Source organism: Salmo salar, chromosome 25 (assembly GCF_965601325.2).
Source record: "Salmo salar chromosome 25, fSalSal1, whole genome shotgun sequence".
Classification (NCBI taxonomy): domain Eukaryota; kingdom Metazoa; phylum Chordata; class Actinopteri; order Salmoniformes; family Salmonidae; genus Salmo; species Salmo salar.
In genome coordinates, this window is record NC_138315.1 from 11,028,555 (window position 1) to 11,049,274 (window position 20,720).

The 20,720-nt window shown below is 41.4% G+C and overlaps 1 protein-coding gene across 2 annotated transcripts in view; it reads left to right on the forward strand.

Moving 5' to 3' along the window:
* Positions 1-1,914: 1,914 nt before the first annotated feature.
* Positions 1,915-20,720, forward strand: part of LOC106586134 (ubiquitin carboxyl-terminal hydrolase 37) — a 34,748-nt gene continuing 15,942 nt past the window's right edge. For both annotated transcript variants that reach the window (XM_014173024.3, XM_082968873.1), the window contains exons 1-8: positions 1,915-2,089; positions 17,788-17,995; positions 18,140-18,305; positions 18,440-18,528; positions 18,622-18,737; positions 19,866-19,943; positions 20,214-20,302; positions 20,481-20,574. In XM_014173024.3, the coding sequence (XP_014028499.3) occupies positions 17,822-17,995; positions 18,140-18,305; positions 18,440-18,528; positions 18,622-18,737; positions 19,866-19,943; positions 20,214-20,302; positions 20,481-20,574 (806 nt within the window). In that variant the 5' untranslated portion in view covers positions 1,915-2,089; positions 17,788-17,821. The remainder of the gene's footprint in view (positions 2,090-17,787; positions 17,996-18,139; positions 18,306-18,439; positions 18,529-18,621; positions 18,738-19,865; positions 19,944-20,213; positions 20,303-20,480; positions 20,575-20,720) is intronic.

Genomic DNA, 20,720 nt, shown 5'->3' on the forward strand with positions numbered 1-20,720 from the left:
CCAGCATAATAATATATCGTTTTTTTTTTAAATAAATGTATGTTTAAGTAACTTTAAACTATATTTTTGTGATTTTAAATCAGAAAAAAAATCCTGTAACCAAGTTTTTAAAAATCAGGGGGCCATGTGGAATGTTCATGTGACCTTAATGCTGCCAGATGCTCAGCCAACATTTACTAAAAAATGTGTTTGTGTTCAAGTAAACAAACTACTTTTATTTTTAAGCTTTTTGCACTTAATGCAGCTAAAATATGCTGATTTCACTGAGCTTGTGTTTGCAAAGGGTCTTGTGATAGGTGTTCTTGTTATAACGATAGATAGAGGACTCAATTTTGTATATGTGCCATTATAGCCAGATATATTAGAAAAGGAGGAGATAAGAATCACAGCTGGAAATTAATAGAGAATCATATAACGCCCCCTGCCCAGCAGACTGTCGACCAATTGCATTCATGTTGTCGTGCTGCACCAAGCGGTCGCTAAACTAATCGTCACGCAATCCCGTCTAAAAGTCAGGGAATGAGTTGAGAAAAGTATGTAATTTTACGATTTCAAAGTTAATTATCTCAAATCCTGGAAAAGATTTGTAATGTTGAGCTTCTTGTTTACATAATTCATGCTCATGTTGGCTTTTTGTGCTAGCATCCAATTGACTCCCATTCCTTGAAGAAGAGATCTCCTTGTCTGAGTTTTCCAGAATGCACCGCACGACCCATTGAGATTCCCATCTGCTCAAAAGTATCTCTGTTTTGCGTCTGCGACAGCATGGGCAGCACCATTGAGGCAATCTCCATTTTGAAGTAGTCCATTTTCTTCTTCACATTTGGCTGATCCTTCCTGGACATGACTCCAACAGGGTCACCAGGAGGGATCAGCCAATGAAGTTGGAAGTCCCACCCAGTTGACTACATTAAAATGGTGGATGCCTGCAATGGGGACTTGGCTGAGGTAGCTGTACCTGAAGGTCAAGGTTGGGAAATGGAGGAAGCGGATGTTTTGTTTGAATCAGATGGCGTGTCTAGTGGAGATGAGAGGAAAAAATTATTCGATTACAATGGCAAATACAAAAGGATATAAGAGAAGAAAAGTGGTAGTGGAATCCAAGCCAAGTAAGGGTTTTGGATCAATGTTACCTGAGAGATCCGTTTGAAGTCTCTATAAAAATCGTGGATGCATTGGGTAAGTTGGCATTGGTGAGAATAATGATACGTTTTCTTTGTGTCAATAAATGCAAATTATATGGCCATGTGTCAAGTGTATGTAGAAGGAAGGAGTATCGTATGCCAGCTGAGCCTAAATTCTGCAATTGTGGTAGTGAACATGCGGCCAAATTTCTGAAGTGTCCTGTTAAGGTGAAGGAGACAGAGGTGGCAAGAATAAGGGCTGTCCAGCATGTCTCCTATCCGGAGGCATTGAGAAGAGCGGAAGAAAGGAGTGATGTTGAAGAACTAATGATAGTAGGAGTAGAGACACCAGAGATGATTCCTTGGTCAACAGAGGGAATCTGAAATGTTGCATGTAAAGAAGGTGGAAAAGCTGAGGAAGTAGGCATCGTTGTGAGTGCGGCTGAGGGTTTTTTGGGACATTGGGATTTTACAGCAGAGGCATTACAATGCCTGTGTAGGGAAGTTATTTGAATTGTGACTGAAGGAGTAGAATGGGTTTTTAATAAAAATGTTGGATTTTGTATAATGTCAGGATTCCCCCCTTTTCCGCGATGGAATATTTTTGTTTCACTACCATTTACAGTAGGTGGCGGCAATACACCAGCAGGCTGTAGTCTACCATAATTCCTCAAAGTAGAAGAAGCCAGCAATGGCGACGCTCATGCTAATATGACCTTTTTGGCCAGTAGAGGCCTCTATCATTCTCTTAGGTTCCTCTATATCATTTCCGCTGTACATTTTCACATTCCCGCCATCATCGAGTACCGTAGGAAAACGTCGTGTGTGGACCACACTGTCAACAATATAATATTGGGGCCACCGAATGCCGGCAAAAAAATATTTACTACTCCATTAGGACTTATATATATTGTATTTTTTTATATTATATTTTAAACGTTTCGGTTAAGGGATATTTCATCCAGGTAAGTGTTTCTTGTCTTGTAATTAAGTTTAGACGATGTTTTCATCTCAATCAAATGGCAAACACGCAAGTTAGCTAGCTAGCAAACGTTATATCTTCGCCCTTTTTAGTAGCCAGCTATCGTGCAGGGGAACATGGCTAGACTCTATGTTCAATGTGCAACTATCCAGTTGTGTTTTGCTGAGTTGATAGGGGGCGTCAATCTAATTTAATCAAATTCAGTTGGCCCCGTTTTGTTAGCTAGCCAACGTTAGCTGTACAGTCGCTGGTTCATCACACCAGTTAACGTTAGCTAGTTAACTGACCCGCGTGTAATGGTTGGGTCCTCCCCCATGAACGTTAAGCTAACTAGCCATCAAAATCCGACTAGAGAAGTAATTAACGTCTAGTCGGATTCTTATGACTATCAACTAGCTGATCTGACCATCCACATTGAACAAGTAGATGATACAGTTGAATCTATAAACTCATCATATTTTCATGTAATCGATTCCATAACGTTACAGTAGCTAAACATCGTTATGCCAGTTCAATTATTAATCAGGTAACGTTAACGCTAACATCGCAAACTATTCTGACATCCAGCTAAAACCCTACATTTACAGAGCTATCTGAGAGCATGCCCATCTAACGCTAGTTCCCTATGCGAATCAACTAAATTTGTTAGCTAAATTTCAGCAATTAGATTTACCAATAACTGTTATGTGTTAATAAAATTTAGACTACGTTACCCAGCAGGCTATGCGGGAAGCGGAGGGTTGAAGAACGCCTTGCATGGCTAAACATGGAGTTTTCTAGCTGAAGTATATGTTCATTAAAAGTAGTTAAACCTACGCCCCGGTTTGTCATTATATAAGGAACAAACATAACATGGTGTCAGATTGGTAGTCGCTATGACGAGAGAGAAAAGAAAGGAGTAACTCTGCACATTTCCGCGACGAAAATTGAACATTCTACCACGAGTCAAGTGACGTGAGTAGTCGAAGATGCTAGCTTGCAAGAGCGAGGGCAACAAGCGAGAGCGAGGCTGCATTGGAATCTGTTGACGAGCAAGTTGATTAGCAACATACTGAAGTAAGAGAAATTGACACTGTTCCTGTTCTCTCGTCATGGATAGGCTTAGTCCTCCTACTCCTATGCAGTTAACAGCCAATCTAGCTGACAATTGGAAACGTTTCAAGCAGAGATTCAATATCTACCTAGCAGCCAGTGGTGCAGGGGGAGATGATGACAAATTGAAAGCTTCCATTTTTCTGCATATTATTGGAGAGGATGCATTGGACATTTACAATAGCTTTCAGCAAGACGAGGCAAACTTGACATTGACCGTGCTAATGGCTAAATTTGAGGAGTACTTTGTACCAAGCCAGAACGTCACGTTTGAGAGATACACGTTTTTCTCTCATGATCAGAAACAGTCAGTTTTGACCAGTATTTGACTGAGGTGAACACACTGAGCAAAACGTGTGAATTTGAAAATCTGAAAGTCTCACTAGTGAAAGACAGGATAGTCTGTGGCATACTTGATAATGGACTCAAGGAGAGATTGCTGCGTGAGCAAGATTTAACTTTGGATAAAGCAGTGAATGTGTCGAGCAGCTGAAACCACCAGAGCACAAGCTAAAGAGCTGTGCAGGGATGAGATGTCAGTGTATGCAATAAAAAGAGAGGAGTACCACACACAACGCCTTACAAAACAAAAACAAGCAAAAGAGAGAAATCAAAACACTACATGTGGAAAATGTGGATTTATCCACAAGCCAAAACAATGCCCTGCATATGGCAAATCATGTAACAACTGTGGGAAAAAAAATCATAATTTCTCAAAATGCTACAAAGCTGAGGCTACAAAGAAAGGTTCACACAGTTGAGGAGATGGAAGAATTCTTTGTTGATTCTGTGGAAATATGCAATGCAGTAAATGCTGAATGGATTGTGCCATTGACTGTGAAAGAAACTATAATACCATTCAAGCTTGATACTGCAGCACAGGTAAACCTGTTGTTGCTGGATGACTACAAAACACTGACGGTGAAGAGCAAAATACACCCGGGAAAATTAAGGTTACTAGTGGTTATACTGGGGAGAACGTACCAGTCAAAGGTAGCTGCATAGTAACTTTACAGCACAAAGGAAAACAGTTCAGAGCACAGCTGCTGATTGTGGAAAAGAGTGTACAGCCTATTCTAGGAATCAATGCATGTGAAAAGCTCAATTTGTTGAAAAGAGTGTATGTAGTGACATCACAGACTGAAAATGACCAAGAATTAGTACTGGCTGAGTATGAGGATGTGTTTGAGGGTCTTGGATGTTTACCAGGAGAACACAAAATATGTACTGATGACAAAATTACTCCAGTTGTGCATGCATGCCAAAAAGTTCCATTTGCGCTGAGGAAAAAGCTCAAAGAGGAACTCAGACGCATGGAAAAGATGGACGTCATCACAAAAATGGATGAACCTACAGACTGGGTAAGCTCACTGGTTATTGTGGTGAAAAAGAACGGCGATCTCAGGATATGTCTAGACCCGAGAGATCTCAACAAAGCAATCAAGAGAGAGCATTTCAAGTTGCCAACCAGAGAAGAGATAATGTCACAGTTTGCTGGAGCAAAGTGGTTCAGTAAGCTTGATGCCTCATCAGGATTCTGGCAAATGAAGCTAGATGATGCAAGCTCAAGGCTATGCACATTCAACACACCTGAAGGCAGGTACAGATTTCTTCGTCTACCATATGGCATTCTCTCAGCGCCAGATGTCTACCACAAGACAATCCACATGATCTTCGAGCACATTCCAGGAGTGGAGACTATGATGGATGACATCGTCTGGGGGTCCACAAAAGAAGAACACGATGCGAGAGTGAGACAAGTGCTGGACCTGACACGGAAAGTGAACCTAAAACTAAACAAGGACAAATGCGAGTTTGGTGTGAAAACACTTACCTTCGTGGGAGATGTACTTTCAGAGGACGGGGTCAAACCAGACCCGAGGAAAACATCAGCCATCAACAACATGGAGCGCTCGAAGAACAAGGACGATGTGAGACGCTTCATGGGCATGATCACCTACCTTGCAAAGTTCATACCTCAACTGTCAGCACAGTCCGCTCCACTCAGATGTCTTCTGGAACAGAAAAATTAATGGAATGGTCCCATGAACAGGAAAACTGCTTCAAAAACCTAAAGAAGACAATCACAGAAGAGCCAGTGCTCAGGTTCTATGATCCAGAGAAAAGCACAAGGACTTCTGCAGAAGCGTCAGTTTGGCCTGGGAGCAGTTCTTCTGCAACAGCATGACAACACATGGCAACCCGTCGCTTATGCGTTGAGAGCCTTGACAGGCGCAGAGACAAGGTATGCACAAATAGAGAAGGAACTACTGGCGAGCACATACACATGCGAAAGGTTTCACCAATACGTCTACGGACGAGACTTCGAAGTAGAAACCGACCACAAACCATTGGTGTCAATCATGTCTAAGCCACTGAATGATTGTCCAATGAGAATCCAGAGAATGTTGTTCAGACTGCAAAAGTATGATGTGAAGATGATCTATACCCCGGGAAAGTTCATGTTCGCCGCCGACACTCTTTCTTGAGCAGTCGACAAGGAGAGCATCGACACACAGAAAAACACTGAGATTCAGGCCTACGTCGACATGATCGTAGCATCGCTTCCTGTGTCTTCTGAGAGAATGGAGCAGATCAAAAGAGAGACCGCAGCTGACCAAACAATGACAGAGTTGAAAGAAACAACACTGATAGGATGGCCCGCACAGGAAAAACAACTGTCCAAGGAGAATACAGGATTACTGGATGTACAGAGCAGAGCTCACCGTTGTAGATGACATAGTGTTCAAAGGCAACAAGATTGTCATTCCCATGACACTACGCGAAGAAATGCTACAGAAAATACACGAGGGCCACTTGGGTGAGGAAAAATGCAAACGACGAGCACGAGAAGTAATGTACTGGCCAAGAATGAACCAGGAAATCAGCCAGGCCACTGCTTCATGTGAACAATGTTTGACCTACAGGCCAAAGCAGCAAGCAGAGACGCTAATGCCTCATCCAGTACCCAACAGACCCTACTACAAAGTTGGAGTTTACCTTTTTGACTGCAATGGCAAAAGTCACGTTGTTGGTACCGACTACTACTCAAACTACCCTGAAGTAGCAACACTGCCAACTACCTCCAGCAAAGCTGTAATCACCTACCTGAAATCAGTCTTTGCAAGACATGGGGTTGCGTCTGAACTGTACTCGGACAATGGCCAGCAGTTTTCAAGTTCCGAATTCCGATCGTTCGCTAACGACTGGGGATTCCGACACAACACCTCCAGCCCCAACTACCCAAGGTCCAATGGCTTAGCAGAGAGTTCAGTCAAAATTGTCAAAGGTCTGATGAAAAGGGCACACGATGGAAAGGAGGATTTCCTAAAAAATCTGATCTACCGCAGCGCACCGCTGCAGAACGGACTTTCACCTGTACAAATGTTGTGACGTCGCATCAGAACCAACCTACCCATCCATGAGGACTTGCTAACACCCAGAGGTGCTCGCAAAGGAAAAACAGAAAGACAAACAAAAACAGCGACACAACAAAAGTGAAAGACACTTACCTGAACTGAAACCTGGAGATCATGTACGACTCAGACATCACTACAGGAACCTGGATGCAGCAAGGGTGTGTGCAGAGAGAAGATCCTATGAGATCCAAACGGAGCATAGATCCACTCTGTTCGTCTCAGTTGTGATCCACGGCTTCAGCCATTCACTCAAGGGACTGAGGATCATCTGGAGGATACTGCTGAAGCGTCAAATGTCTTTAGAAATGGACAATTCAGTCAGAACACCCTGACTGACAATGAACGCTGTCCAACTGTTTCAGGAAGCACTTCAGCAGAACGACCAAAAAGGACTGTCAGAGCACCTGAAAGGCTTATTGAGAATTGCTAAAAAATACAAAAAGGGGCATCTGGACTGAATGTGAATTGAATTGCAGGTTGAGTAAACAAATGTGATGTGACGTGTAGTTACATAGAAAAGTAGTTTTTTCTTTTAAAGGAAAGATTATGTGTTAATAACATTTAGACTACGTTACCCAGCAGGCTATGCGGGAAGCGGAGGGTTGAAGAACGCCTTGCATGGCTAAACATGGAGTTTTCTAGCTGAAGTATATGTTCATTAAAAGTAGTTAAACCTACGCCCCGGTTTGTCATTATATAAGGAACAAACATAACAATAACGTTACCTATGCTTGCAACTTTAGCCATAATTAGGGTGTTAGGGGTAAATTCTACTTTGGTTCTGGTGTTATACTAAGTATTTCATGTTGTAGAGCTGCTTTTCAGGAACACGGAACAATTTATTTCATGAGGATAGGACTTACTATTGCTGAGATGTTTTGTTTTCAATTGATCGGAAAAGCTCAAAGGTCGCGGACAGGTCATTGATAATCTCTTGTCGACAATAAAGCATCAAATCACCTGTCTTGAGTCTCAAATTCAATACCTTTTGTCCAATATCTGAAGATAGGGTGGCCATTTTGTTATGACAGTCCGGGCTGATGAACACCATTTTTTTAAATGACATGAATTTGCAATATTATACAAAATAATTACTGTTAAATTAAGCCCAATTTAAGGTACGATGGTCATATTATTAACCAATATTAAATTCTTTATGCAAAACTGAATTGTAACAATTGGAACAATTTATGAAAGTAAACTTTATGACTTTGTGCAAATTAGATATGTAATATAATATGTTAATTAGTCTATACAGAATTTTAAAGAAATACAACATGTGAAACCCATTAATTTAAAGTCAGGTGGTCATATTATGCAGAACTGGGAGTCTACACTGAGGAGTAATGTGCCGCCCAAGTGCATGCGTGCGCAAACACCAGTGGTTGGTAACAGAATACATATATTCTGGATTACATGATCATGAACAAAAAGCAGTGTTACCAATTATTAACAGTTGGGCTGTATGTATCAGTTATGCTGTATTCAGTAGCCCAAATAATACACCCAACCCTGTGCCACCTGAAGGTTTCCTAGCCGATAATAGCTGGCTTTTGTCAGATATTTTTATTTTTTAGAAAAGCCGCTAAATAATATTGCCACCTGCTAATTGTCCGGGAGAAGGGGAAAAAAATCCCATTGCGAAATAATGCTTTTTAGCCTATTCATTGAAGGAAATACATTTGACTGGTTGTGCTTATCGGTCTATAGGTTAATTTGCATAATTTAGTGGAATTAATTTGGCGCGTGTGGACAGTAGGCTATATTTGTTATGTATCTTATTTATCACATGCATACAGATAGATACAAAGCCTTTGAGTGGAAAATCTATCATACAGCGTAAGAGCTGCTTCTGCAGCATCTTGTGGTGCTTTCAAGACAATTGGGAACTCGGAAAAATACGAAGTCAAAACATGACGTCAGTGATCTTTACATCGAATGTCGGAGCTCTAGAAAGAGGCTTGAGTTGGAATTCCGTGTTGGATGACCGTTCAAATTGATTTTTCCCAGTTGTCTTGAATGCACTAAAGTCCCAGTTGTTTTGAACGTGGGATCAAACGGCAGCAGAAGGCAGGCTTCATCAGCATGTCACAAGAGCAGGGGGCAGTATGTATTTTGAAAACATATACTTGTACTGAACAAAAACATAAACGCAACAATTTTGAAGATTTTACTGAGTTACAGTTCATATAAGGAAATCGGTCAATTGAAATCAGTTTATTAGGCCCTAATCTATGGATTTCCAATGACTGGGCAAGGGTGGGCCTGGGAGGTCATATTCCCACCCAGACTGAGGTCCTGAGCGCTTTGGAGCAGGTTTTCATCAAGGATCTCTTTTGTGCTTAACTCCGTTAATCTTTCCCTCGATCCTGACTAGTCTCCTAGTCCGTTCCACTGAAAAACATCCGCACAAAAGTGCAAATCAATCCCAGAACAACAGCAAGGACCTTGTGAAGATGCTGGAGGAAACAGGTACAAAAGTATCTATATCCACAGTAAAACGAGTCCTATATCGACATAACCTGAAAGGCCATTCAGCATGGAAGAAGCCACTGCTCCAAAACCGCCATTAAAAAAGCCAGACTACGGTTTGTAACTGCACACGGGACAAAGATCATACTTCTTGGAGAAATATCCTCTGGTCTGATGAAACAAAAATAGAACTGTTTGGCCATAATGACCATCATTATGTTTGGAGGAAAAAGGGGGATGCTTGCAAGCCAAAGAACACCATCCCAACAGTGAAGCACGAGGTGGCAGCATCATGTTGTTGGGATGCTTTACTGCAGGAGGGACTGGTGCACATCACAAAATAGATGGCATCATGAGGAAGAAAATGATGTGAATATATTGAAGCAACATCACAAGACACCAGTCAGGAATTTAAAGCTTGGTTCCAAATGAACAATGACCCCAAGCATACTTCCAAAGTTCAGGCAAAATGGCTTAAGGACAACAAAGTCAAGGTATTGGAGTGGCCATCACAAAACCCTGACCTCAATCCTATAGAAAATTTGTGGGCAGAAGTGAAAAAGCATGTGTGGGCAAGGAGGCCTACAAACCTGACTGTTACACCAGCTCTGTCAGGAGGAATGGGCCAAAATTCACCCAACTTATTGTGGGAAGCTTGTGGAAGGCTAAATGAAACGTTTGACCAAAGTTAACTTCTTACGGGCAGGTGGGACGGTAGCGTCCCATCTCGACAACTTCCTGTGAAATTGCAGAGCGCGAAATTCAAATTACAGAAATAGAAATATTAACATTCATGAAAATACAAGTGTCATACATCAAAATAAAGGTTACCTTGTTAACCTCTATGGGCTAGGTGGGACGCTAGCGTGCCACCCGTGGTGCACTCCATAAACAGCAGGTGCATTTCAAGAGCGGCAAATTTGAATCCAAATAAATGTCAAAATTCAAATTTTTCAAACATACAACTATTTTACACCCTTTGAAAGATAAACATCTCCTTAATCTAACCACGTTTTACGATTTCAAAAAGGTTTTACGGCGAAAGCATAAATTTAGAGTATGTTAGGACAGTACATTTACAAGAGTTGTGTGTAATGTTTTGTCAAGTCAAAGACAGGGTCACCAAAACCATAAAACCAGCTAAAATGATGCACTAACCTTTTACAATCTCCATCAGATGACACTCCTAGGACATTATGTTAGACAATGCATGCATTTTTAGTTCTATCAAGTTCATATTTATATCCAAAAACAGCGTTTTACTATGGCATTGATGTTGAGGAAATCGTTTCCCTCCAATAACCGGCAGTCAAGTCAGCGTCACAAATTAAATAATTAAAATTAGAAAACATTGGTAAAATATTATATTGTCATTTAAAGAATTATAGATTTACATCTCTTGAACGCAATCAACTTGCCAGATTTAAAAATAACCTTACTGGGAAATCACACTTTGCAATAATCTGAGCACTGCGCCCAGAAAAATACGCGTCGCGATACAGACTAGACGTCATGTTGGGGAGATCTAAAATCGAAAATACTATGTAAATAATCCATTACCTTTGATTCTCTTCATCAGATGTCACTTCCAGGTATCACAGGTCCATAACGAATGTAGTTTTGTTCAAAAAAGCTCATCATTTATGTCCAAAAATCTCCGTCTTGTTAGCACATGATCTAAGCCAGCCGGACTTCTCGTCATGAACGAGGGGAAAAAATATATTTACGTTCGTTCAAACATGGCAAACGTTGTATAGCATAAATCATTAGGGCCTTTTTTAACCAGAACATGAATAATATTCAAGGTGGACGAATGCATACTCTTTTATAACGTATTGGAACGAGGGTACCCAACATGAACTCACGCGCCAGGTGTCTAATGGGACATCATCGTTCCATGGCTCTTGTTCGGTCAGATCTCCCTCCAGAAGACTCAAAACACTTTGTAAAGGCTGGTGACATCTAGTGGAAGCAATAGGAAGTGCCAAAATATTCCTCAGCCCCTGTGTTTTTCAATGGGATAGGTTTAAAGGTAATACAACACATCAGGTATCCACTTCCTGTCAGAAAATGTCTCAGGGTTTTGCCTGCCAAATGAGTTCTGTTATACTCACAGACACCATTCAAACAGTTTTAGAAACTTTAGAGTGTTTTCTATCCATATATAATAAGTATATGCATATTCTAGTTACTGGGTAGGATTAGTAACCAGATTAAATCGGGTAAGTTTTTTTTTTTTATCCAGCCGTGAAAATACTGCCCCCTAGCCCCAACAGGTTAATCCAGCCGCTGTGTCAGATTTCGAAAAGGCTTTATGGCGAAAGCACACCATGAGATATATTTGAGGACAGCGCTCCGCATACAGAAGCATGAAACATTTTTCAACCAGGCAGGTGCGCCACGAAAGTAAGAAATGGTGATATAATAAATGCCTTACCTTTTTGAAGATCTTTTTCTTTTGGCACTCCAAAAGGTCCCAGCTACATCACAAATGGCCCTTTTTTGTTCGATAAAGTCCATCTTTATATCCCCAAAAACTCAGTTTAGCTGGCGTGCTTCATTCAATAATCGACCGGTTTCCCTCCTTCAAAACGCATACAAAATGAATCCCAAACGTTACCAATAAACTTCTCCAAACAAGTAAAACAACGTTTATAATCAAACCTCAGGTACCCTAATATGTAAATAAACGATCAAATTTAAGACGGAGAATCGTTATTGTCTTTACTGGAGATGAACAACAAAGAACGCGCTCTCATCCACGCGCATGAAAACACTACAGCCAAAATGGGAACCACTTAGAAAAACTACAAATTCTAGGTCATTTTTCCAAAAACAAGCCTGAAACTCTTTCTAAAGACTGTTGACGTCTAGTGGAAGCCCTAGGAACTGCAATCTGGGATTGCATTATAATTCTAATAAACATGACAGAACATTTTTTTTTTTTTGGGGGGGGGGGGGGGGGGGGGGGGTGGATGGTTTGTCCTCGGGGTTTCGCCTGTTATACTCAGACATTATTTTAACAGTTTTAGAAACTTTCGTCTTTTCTATCCAAATCTACGAGTTATATGCATATCCTAGCTTCTGGGCCTGAGTAACAGGCAGTTAACTTTGGGCACGCTTTTCATCCAGATGTCAAAATACTGCCCCCTACCCCAGAGAGGTTAAACAATTTAAAGGCAAGGCTACCAAATACTAATTGAGTGCATGTAAACTTCTGAACCACTGGGAATGTGATGAAAGAAATAAACGCTGAAATAAATCATTCTCTCTTCTATTATTTTGACTTTCATATTCTTATAATAAAGTGATGATCCTAACTGACCTAAAACAGGGAATTTTTACTAGGATTAAATGTCAGGAATTGTGAAAAACTGAGTTTAAATGTATTTGGCTAAGGTGTAACCTTCCGACTTCAACTGTACTATGGAACGCCGTTTGGGTCTTTGCGTGTCAAAAAAGATGCACTTCAAATAACACAGTTCTATTATAGAATGTTGTGTGTTCTGAATTTGCACGTGCAAGCCAAGCGCCACCACTACTATCTGTAGCACTGTCAAAGCTGTACAAAAAAAGTCTGTGAACAAGCCAACGATGTGTTTACAATAACGCGTTGGTAATAAAACATTATTTGTTCGACCGCAACTTCTGGGGTAGCTAGCTAGCTAGCTTTAGCTTGGTACATAGCTAGCCTGAAAACAATGACCAGTAGAAACTGGTCATTTTAATTATTTTTAGCAATGATTTAGGAATCCTTGTAAGTATTAGCTAGGTAGCCACTTGTTGTTCACTTATTGAACTTCAGTTCATGAACATAAATAGCTAGCAAGCTATTTAACCCTGTTGCCCAAAGCTAATGTTATAAGCAGCCAGCTAGCTTCATCTGGCTAGTGAAGCTCGACCGGACCTGGTTATTTGTTGTGAAGCTAGCCACAATAAGGATTAGGCGCAGTAGTGGAATTTGCGGTTTTCCTTCAAAATAAAAGTACCTATTTGAAAGTGATGCAGAGGGTTACAATTGGTGGAATCATGCCATATTTAGAAAGTGTTAAACAAGGTTGGAATGTGAGGCAACGAAATGGGGTATCAGTATACTCGGTGAAATCACCTCCCCAGTCAGCCTATTGTGTGTATTGACATTCATATTGCACTGTACAGCTTTACCTAAGGATTGGGGATCAATGAAATGGGGTATCAGTCTACTCAATACCCAAGATATTTTTTCCCAACGTCCTCAGAGTTATCAGACTCTAAAACATCCACGCAGTATTTATCCTTTGGAATAGTGTTCAATACACATAGGTTGACAATAAATGTGGCTCAATTCACAGTTGTTTCAAAGTCCCGCAATAAGAGCTATGACGCTAATGTTCTCTGGGTGTCATTGAGTAGACTGATACCTGTGGATCAATGACATGGGGTAAGGCTGTACAGTGAAATAAGTGTGCCCCAATGCTATTCAAAAGTCAATTACGTCCGGTGTGATTTCCACAAATTTGTCAAATTAACACTTTCTTTTGTTGAATTTATATCACATTCCAACCTCGACTAGCATGATCTATTTAATTATGGCATAATTCTACTATTTGTATTAATTTGCATCACTGTCAATGACATACTTTTATTTTGAAGGCTAACCGCAAAGTCCAATATTGTGGCTAGATTCACATAGATGGGTCCGACCACCATTAATCAAATAAGAACTGCCTTATAAATTAGGGTTATTTTAGATGACCAAAAAAAAACACATGAACTCTATCGGAGAAGTAGTTGGTGAACTAGGCGAGGCAGTCATTGGCCAGGTCGACGAATACGGCTGCACAGTATTGTCTTTTATCAATGGAGGTTATGATATCGTTTAGGACTTTGAGTGTGGCTGAGGTGCACCCATGACCAGCTCGGAAATGAGATTGCATAGTGGAGAAGGTATGGTAGGATTCAAAATGGTCTGTGATCTGTTTTAACTTGGCTTTTGAAGATTTTAGAAGGGCAGGATGGATATAGGTCTAGAATGTCTCCCCCTTTGAAGAGGGGGATGACCGCGGCAGCTTTCCAATCTTTGGGGATCTCAGACGATACGAAAGAGGTTGAACAGGCTAGTAATAGGGGTTGCAACATTTTCGGCAGATAATTTTAGAAAGAGAGGGTCCAGATTGTCTAGCCCAGCTGATTTTGTGGGGATGCAGCTTTTTCAGAACATCAGCTGTTTGGATTTGGGTGGAGAAGTGGGGGGAGCTTGGGCAAGTTGCTGCAGGGGGTGCAGAGCTGTTGGCTGGGGTGGGGTAGGCAGGTGGAAAGCATGGCGGGTCGTAGAAAAATGCTTATTGAAATTATCAATTGTCGTAGATTTATCGGTGGTGACAGTGTTTCCTAGCCCCAGTGCAGTGGGCAGCTGGGAGGAGGTGCTCTTATTCTCCATGGACTTTAGTGTCCCATAAGTTTTTGGAATTAGTGCTACAGGATGCAAACTTCTGTTTTGAAAAAGCTAGTCTTAGTTTTCCTAACTGCCTGTGTATATTGGTTGCTGTCTTCCCTGAAAAGTTGCATATCGCAGGGGCTATTCGAGGCTAATGTAGTACACCACAGGATGTTTTTGTGCTGGTCAAGGGCAGTCAAGTCTGGGGTGAACCAAGGGCAATATCTGTTCTTAGTTTTTTTTTTAATTGAGTGGGGCATGCTTATTTAAGATGGTGAGGAAAGCACTTTAAACAAGCAACCAGGCATCCACTACTGACGGGATGAGGTCAATATCCTTCCATGATACCCGGGCCAGGTCGATTAGAAAGGCCTGCTCGCTGAAGTGTTTTAGGGAGCGTTTGACAGTGATGAGGGGTGGTCGTTTGACTGTGGACCCATTACGGACGCAGGCAATGAGGCTGTGATCGCTGAGATCCTGGTTGAAGACAGCAGAGGTGTATTTGGAGGGTAAGTTGGTTAGGATGATATCTATGAGGGTGCACATGGTTACGGATTTAGGGTTGTACCTGGTAGGATCATTTGTGTGAGACTGAGGGCATCTAGTTTAGATTGTAGGATGGCCGGGGTGTGAATCATATCCCAGTTTAGGTCACCTAACAGTACAAACTCTGAAGATAGATGGGGGGCCAATCAATTCACATATGGTGTCCAGGGCACAGCTGGGGGCTGAGAGGTGGTCTATAACAAGAATCAATGGTGAGAGACTTGTTTCTGGAAAGATGGATTTTTAACAGAAGAAGCTCGAATTGTTTGTGCACAGACCTGGATACTATGACAGAACTCTGCAGGCTATCTCTGCAGTAGATTGCAACTACACCCCCTTTGTCAGTTCTATCTTGTTGGTTAATGTTGTGGATGGAAGAATGTGGATTTTTGGGTGGCCTTCCTAAGCCAGGATTCAGACACGGCTAGGACATCCGGGTTGGCGGTGTATGCTAAAGCAGTGAATAAAACAAACTTAGGGAGGAGGCTTCTAATGTTAACATGCATGAAACCAAGGCTTTTACGGTTACAGAAGTCAACAAATGAGAGCACCTGGGGATGGGAGTGGTGAAGGATGACTCCTTGGGGAGCACAGAGATAGATGGCTTTCTGGCTGCTACTGCCTGAGCACAGATGAGATGACTTTGAATAAAATAATAAGTAATCAAATAATATACACAACTGAAATATTTTAGTTTAGTAATGTGAATAAAGATGGTTTATTAAGTGATATGCAGTAATGGGCAGTCACTACCATCATTTGGGGTTTTATTAATAAATGATAAAGCCATCATAATACTAAAAACAAATATGTGATATAGACTACCCACATTGTTATTTAAGTAAAGTAATATTAATAAATTATGGCTCGAGCCTAATAAGTGTTAGTAATTGGCTGTCTCTACCATCAATTGTTTTATTCTGTTACAGCATTTGTTTAAAAAACAATCGAAGCTGAAATTGAAAACATGATTTATTTTTGGGACGGAACCGACTTCAAAAAGCACTAATCGTTCAGCACTAATACAGTGGCAAGAAAAAATATGTGAACCTTTGGAATTACCTGGATTTCTCCATAAATGTCATTAAAATTTGATCTGATCTTCATCGAAGTCATAACAATAGACAGTCTGCTTAAACTAACACACAATTATATGTTTTCATGTCTTTATTTAACACACCTTTTAAACATTCACAGTGCAGGGTGGAAAAAGTATGTGAACCCTTGGATTTACTAACTGGTTGACCCTTCTTTGGCAGCAATAACCTCAAGAAAACGTTTTCTGTAGTTGCGGATCAGACTGGCACAACGTGTTAACTCGAAATGACACAACGACAAGGTTCCAGTTTAACAAAGTTTACTATACCGTATGAACGCACTACAAGGTAGCCATTCCACTCTAGGCTAGGTCCATCAACCCCAAGACTTCCTGCGCAGGCGCACTCTTGACTGAGTGATAGCCCCGTAATAACAGAAATATAGGGATACTTAAAACATGAACTTAACACAACGGTCAGGAGGTATTTTGGACCATTCCTCTTTACAAAACTGTTTCAGTTCAGCAATATTCTTGGGATGTCTGGTGTGAACCGCTCTCTTGAGGTCATGCCACAGGATCTCGATCGGGTTGAGGTCAGGACTGACTGGTCCACTCCAGAAAGCGTATTTTTTTCTGTTGAAGCCATTCTGTTGTTGACTTCTGTGTTTTGGGTCATTGTCCTGTTGCATCACCCAACTTCTGGTGTGCTTCAATTGGCGGACAGAGAGCCTTACATTCTCCTGCAAAATGTCTTGATAAACTTGGGAATTCATTTTTCCTTCAATGATGGCAAGCTGTCCAGCAAAGCAGCCCCAAACCATAATGCTCCCTCCACTGTACTTTACAGTTGGGATGAGGTTTTGATATTGGTGTGCTGTGCCTTTTTTTTTTTTATTCTCCACACATAGTGTTGTGTTTTCCTTCCAAACAACTCAACTGTAGTTTCATCTGTCTGAAGAATATTTTGCCAGTAGCGCTATGGAACCTCCAGGTGCTCTTTTGCAGCAATGTTTTTTTGGACAGCATTGTCCTCCCATGAACACTATTCTTGTTTAGTGTTTTACGTATTGTAGACTCGTCAACAGAGATGTTAGCATGTTCCAGAGATTTTTGTTAGTCTTTTGCTGACACTCTAGGATTCTTCTTAACCTCATTGAGCATTCTGCTCTGTGCTCTTGCAGTCACCTTTGCAGGACAGCCACTCCTAGGGAGAGTAGCAACAGTGCTGAACTTTCTCCATTAATGGACTGATGAACATAAAGGCTTTCAGAGATACTTTTGTAACCCTTTCCAGCTTTATGCAAGTCAACAATTCCTAATATTAGGTCTTCAGAGATCTCTTTTGTTCGAGGCATGGTTCACATCAGGCAATGCTTCTTGTGAATAGCAAACTCAAATTTTGTGAGTTTTTTTTATAGGGCAAGGCAGCTCTAACCAACATCTCCAATCTAATCTAAGTCATTAGCCTAGGGGTTCACATACTTTTTCAACCTACTCTGTTTAAATATATTCAATATAGACAATAAAAATACAATTTGTGTGTTAAAAAACACTGTTTTCCTATTGTTGTGATGAACAGATCAAATGTTATGACCAATTTTTATACAGAAATCCATGTAATTCCAAAAGGTTCACATACTTTTTCTTGCCACTATATATTTAAAGAATATGTCCTTCTACTTTTCCTGTCCGTTAAGGTTATTTTGGAGAGCACCACCCTGACAGTCACCAATGGCAGTCGCAGTGCCCAAACTCTCCAGCGGTGCTGTTGTCAAAATCCGCTACAACAGCATAGATGTGGGCACCACTCGATGGAAGGAGGGGACCTTTGAGGTTCTTGAGAAGGATAACAAAGTCAACCTGTGCCTGAAGTTTAGTGCCGGTGGTGCAGCCAAAAGTTTCCAGGTATTGTATAATAGTGTTTTCCCCCATACGTGCTCATTTCACGTAACAAAATTGCATGCTTACATTGGACTTGAATAGCTGAGAAATTGTGTATGTTAAGGCAGTCTGAATGTATATGTTCATTATATATTTGTATGCTTTCAGCTCAACCATAATGTGAATAATGTCGTGATGCAGCCCATACACACTATGAGACGAATTGTGGTGACTCTGAAGGATGACAGCATAGTCACCCTTGAGAGAGTTCCCCCTGTTGTGGCTGAGAAAATGAAAGAATACCTTGAAAAGCTGAAGCATGGAAAATCAACCGGTAACAATCTATTGAAAATTGTAGATCATTAAGTCATAAAAAAAAAAAAAAAAAGTAAGCTCTTTCTTCAAGTTGCAGCGTGATTTACTGTGGACCAGTCCCTCTGCTGGATAGTAAGTGTTGTTTTCTGGTAGTTCTAAAGACCTCCCAGGGAAGTGCCAGCTTTGGTGTGCTCGGGAATCGATCCGTAAAGAATGAGACTAGTCCGCCTGGAGAACGACAGGTAAATAATTGCGTTTAGAATACACCTGTCATTTAAAACCACACTAAGTACCTCTGACAAGCTCATCAACTTAAACTCTGCCTCTGTCTCAAGACAACACCCAGGCGACCCATTGTGGACAACAGGGAGGAGACGATGACCCGCAAGCCCCTGGGTAGCCCCAGCAGAGTGACCTCCACACCTGCCCGCAGTGGGCTGTCTGAGACCAGGTAGTCATTCCCTCCTACAGACACACGTCCCCCACCACCCAGGTAGATGAAGCACTCGGGCTCCGTCCTGATTCTCCAGCACACTCCCGAAGTGTGCTCTTGCATTCTCCCCCCTCACAGATTTAAAATGGAGGGACTGGTGGTGTAATGAATATGGTACATACACACACAGAGTGAGGACCAAAAGTATTTGGACAGCGACACCTTTTTTGTTGTTATGGTTCTGTACTCCAGAACTGAAATGATACAATGCCCGAGGTTAAAGTGCAGACTGTCGGCTTTAATTTGAGGGTATGTTCATCCATATCAGGTGAGCCGTTTGTTCTGGTTGTTCTGAACCGGTTTCAACCAAAATAAAGTACTGTTTTATATAGTTCTTTCTGTTCCTTTTTAAACCTCTTAACTCGTCTTTTTTTTAGCTCCACATTAAATTACTTCACCTATCATTCTTCTCATGAGAAATCTCTCTCCCTATCTTCTGAATCACGCTTGGAATATCGGTAGGCTACAGATTTTCAGCTGGCTGGCAGACAATGGACTGGGGGGGAAATTATGTAACAATGTTATTAACCGGTTCCCATGCTTTTAAAATAACGGTTCTGTTCTGGAACAGTAAAGATCACTTTCGTTCTTATTCTGTTCCTTAACAAATGTTATTTTCCGGTTTTCTGTTCTGTTTACTGAACCGGTTCCAACCCTTGATGAAATACCCTCAAATTAAAGCTGACAGTCTAAACTTTAACCTTCATAGTCATTGCAACATTTCAAATCCAAAGTGCTGGAGTACAGAGCTAAAACAACCCCCCCCCAAAAAATCACTGTCCAAATACTTTTGGAACTCACTGCATGTCATTTAGCAGACGCTTTTATCCAATGCGACTTAGTAATGCGTGCATACATTTTACGTGTGGCCCCAACGGGAATCGAACCCACAACTCTTGGCGTTGTAATCGCAATGCTCTACCAAATGAGTCACAGGACCACTTTGCAACGCAACCTCTGTCCCAAATCTCCTCCCCTCTCACTAGCCTTTCCCCTGAGAGAACATTTCTTCACTTGACAGTGGCATTAGTCTTTTTGTATTTATTGGTCTCGTAACCACTCTTAATGCTGTGTTTGCCCCCTCAGGAATGAGAAGAGGAAGAGACTCCACATCTTTGACTGTGACCTGACTGAGGACTACCCCAAGGAGAATGACTCATCCAGGTATGACGAAGGCATTCTGTTACTCTACCAAGCAAAGTTTTGGGTTGATTTCACATCCCTTCCTGTCAATTTAGGAATTGATATGCTGTCCTATGAAAATGTCATGTTCGTAGTCCACTGACCGTTATTGACCAGGAATGCACCAAACACTGCTACCATTACTGGGATATGAACACTATTATACCATGGGAAATAAATTAGGGGCAATGGTAGTGAAACCATTGTGCTCCACTTAATTTAAACTGTTTCTTTAATCTTTCTTTATATCAGCAACAACAAGGCCACGTCGGACCCCTCCAGGAAATTTCTGCTGAGCTGCAAAGACAAGCTGAAACAGGCGGAGGAGAACCGTAGCTCAGGTGAAGACCCTCAGTCAGTCTGGTACACATACAAAGTGGGATGTCCTTCTCCAGACTAGAACAGTGGCGTCTCCAGACGCCCTGTCTTTACTTGACTTTACTGACTTTATTGTCCCCATGAGGAATTTTTGTTGCAGTGTCATGTACACGTCTGATAACTGTCTGGCTTTGCCAACAGTTTCACTGGTCCAGGCGCCACTTCAGCCCACGTCATTCTACGGCAGCCGATCGGCGACCAAAGACTACTCCGCGAGTCACTCCTTTCTAGACAGGTAAGTGTTTTTTTTTTTTTTTACCTTTTATTTAACCTCTCTTGGGTATGTGGGACGTGACCGTCCCACCTGCGGGACACACTATTCAACAGCCAGTGAAATAGCAGGGCGGCAAATTCAAAACGACAAAAATCTCATAATTCAAA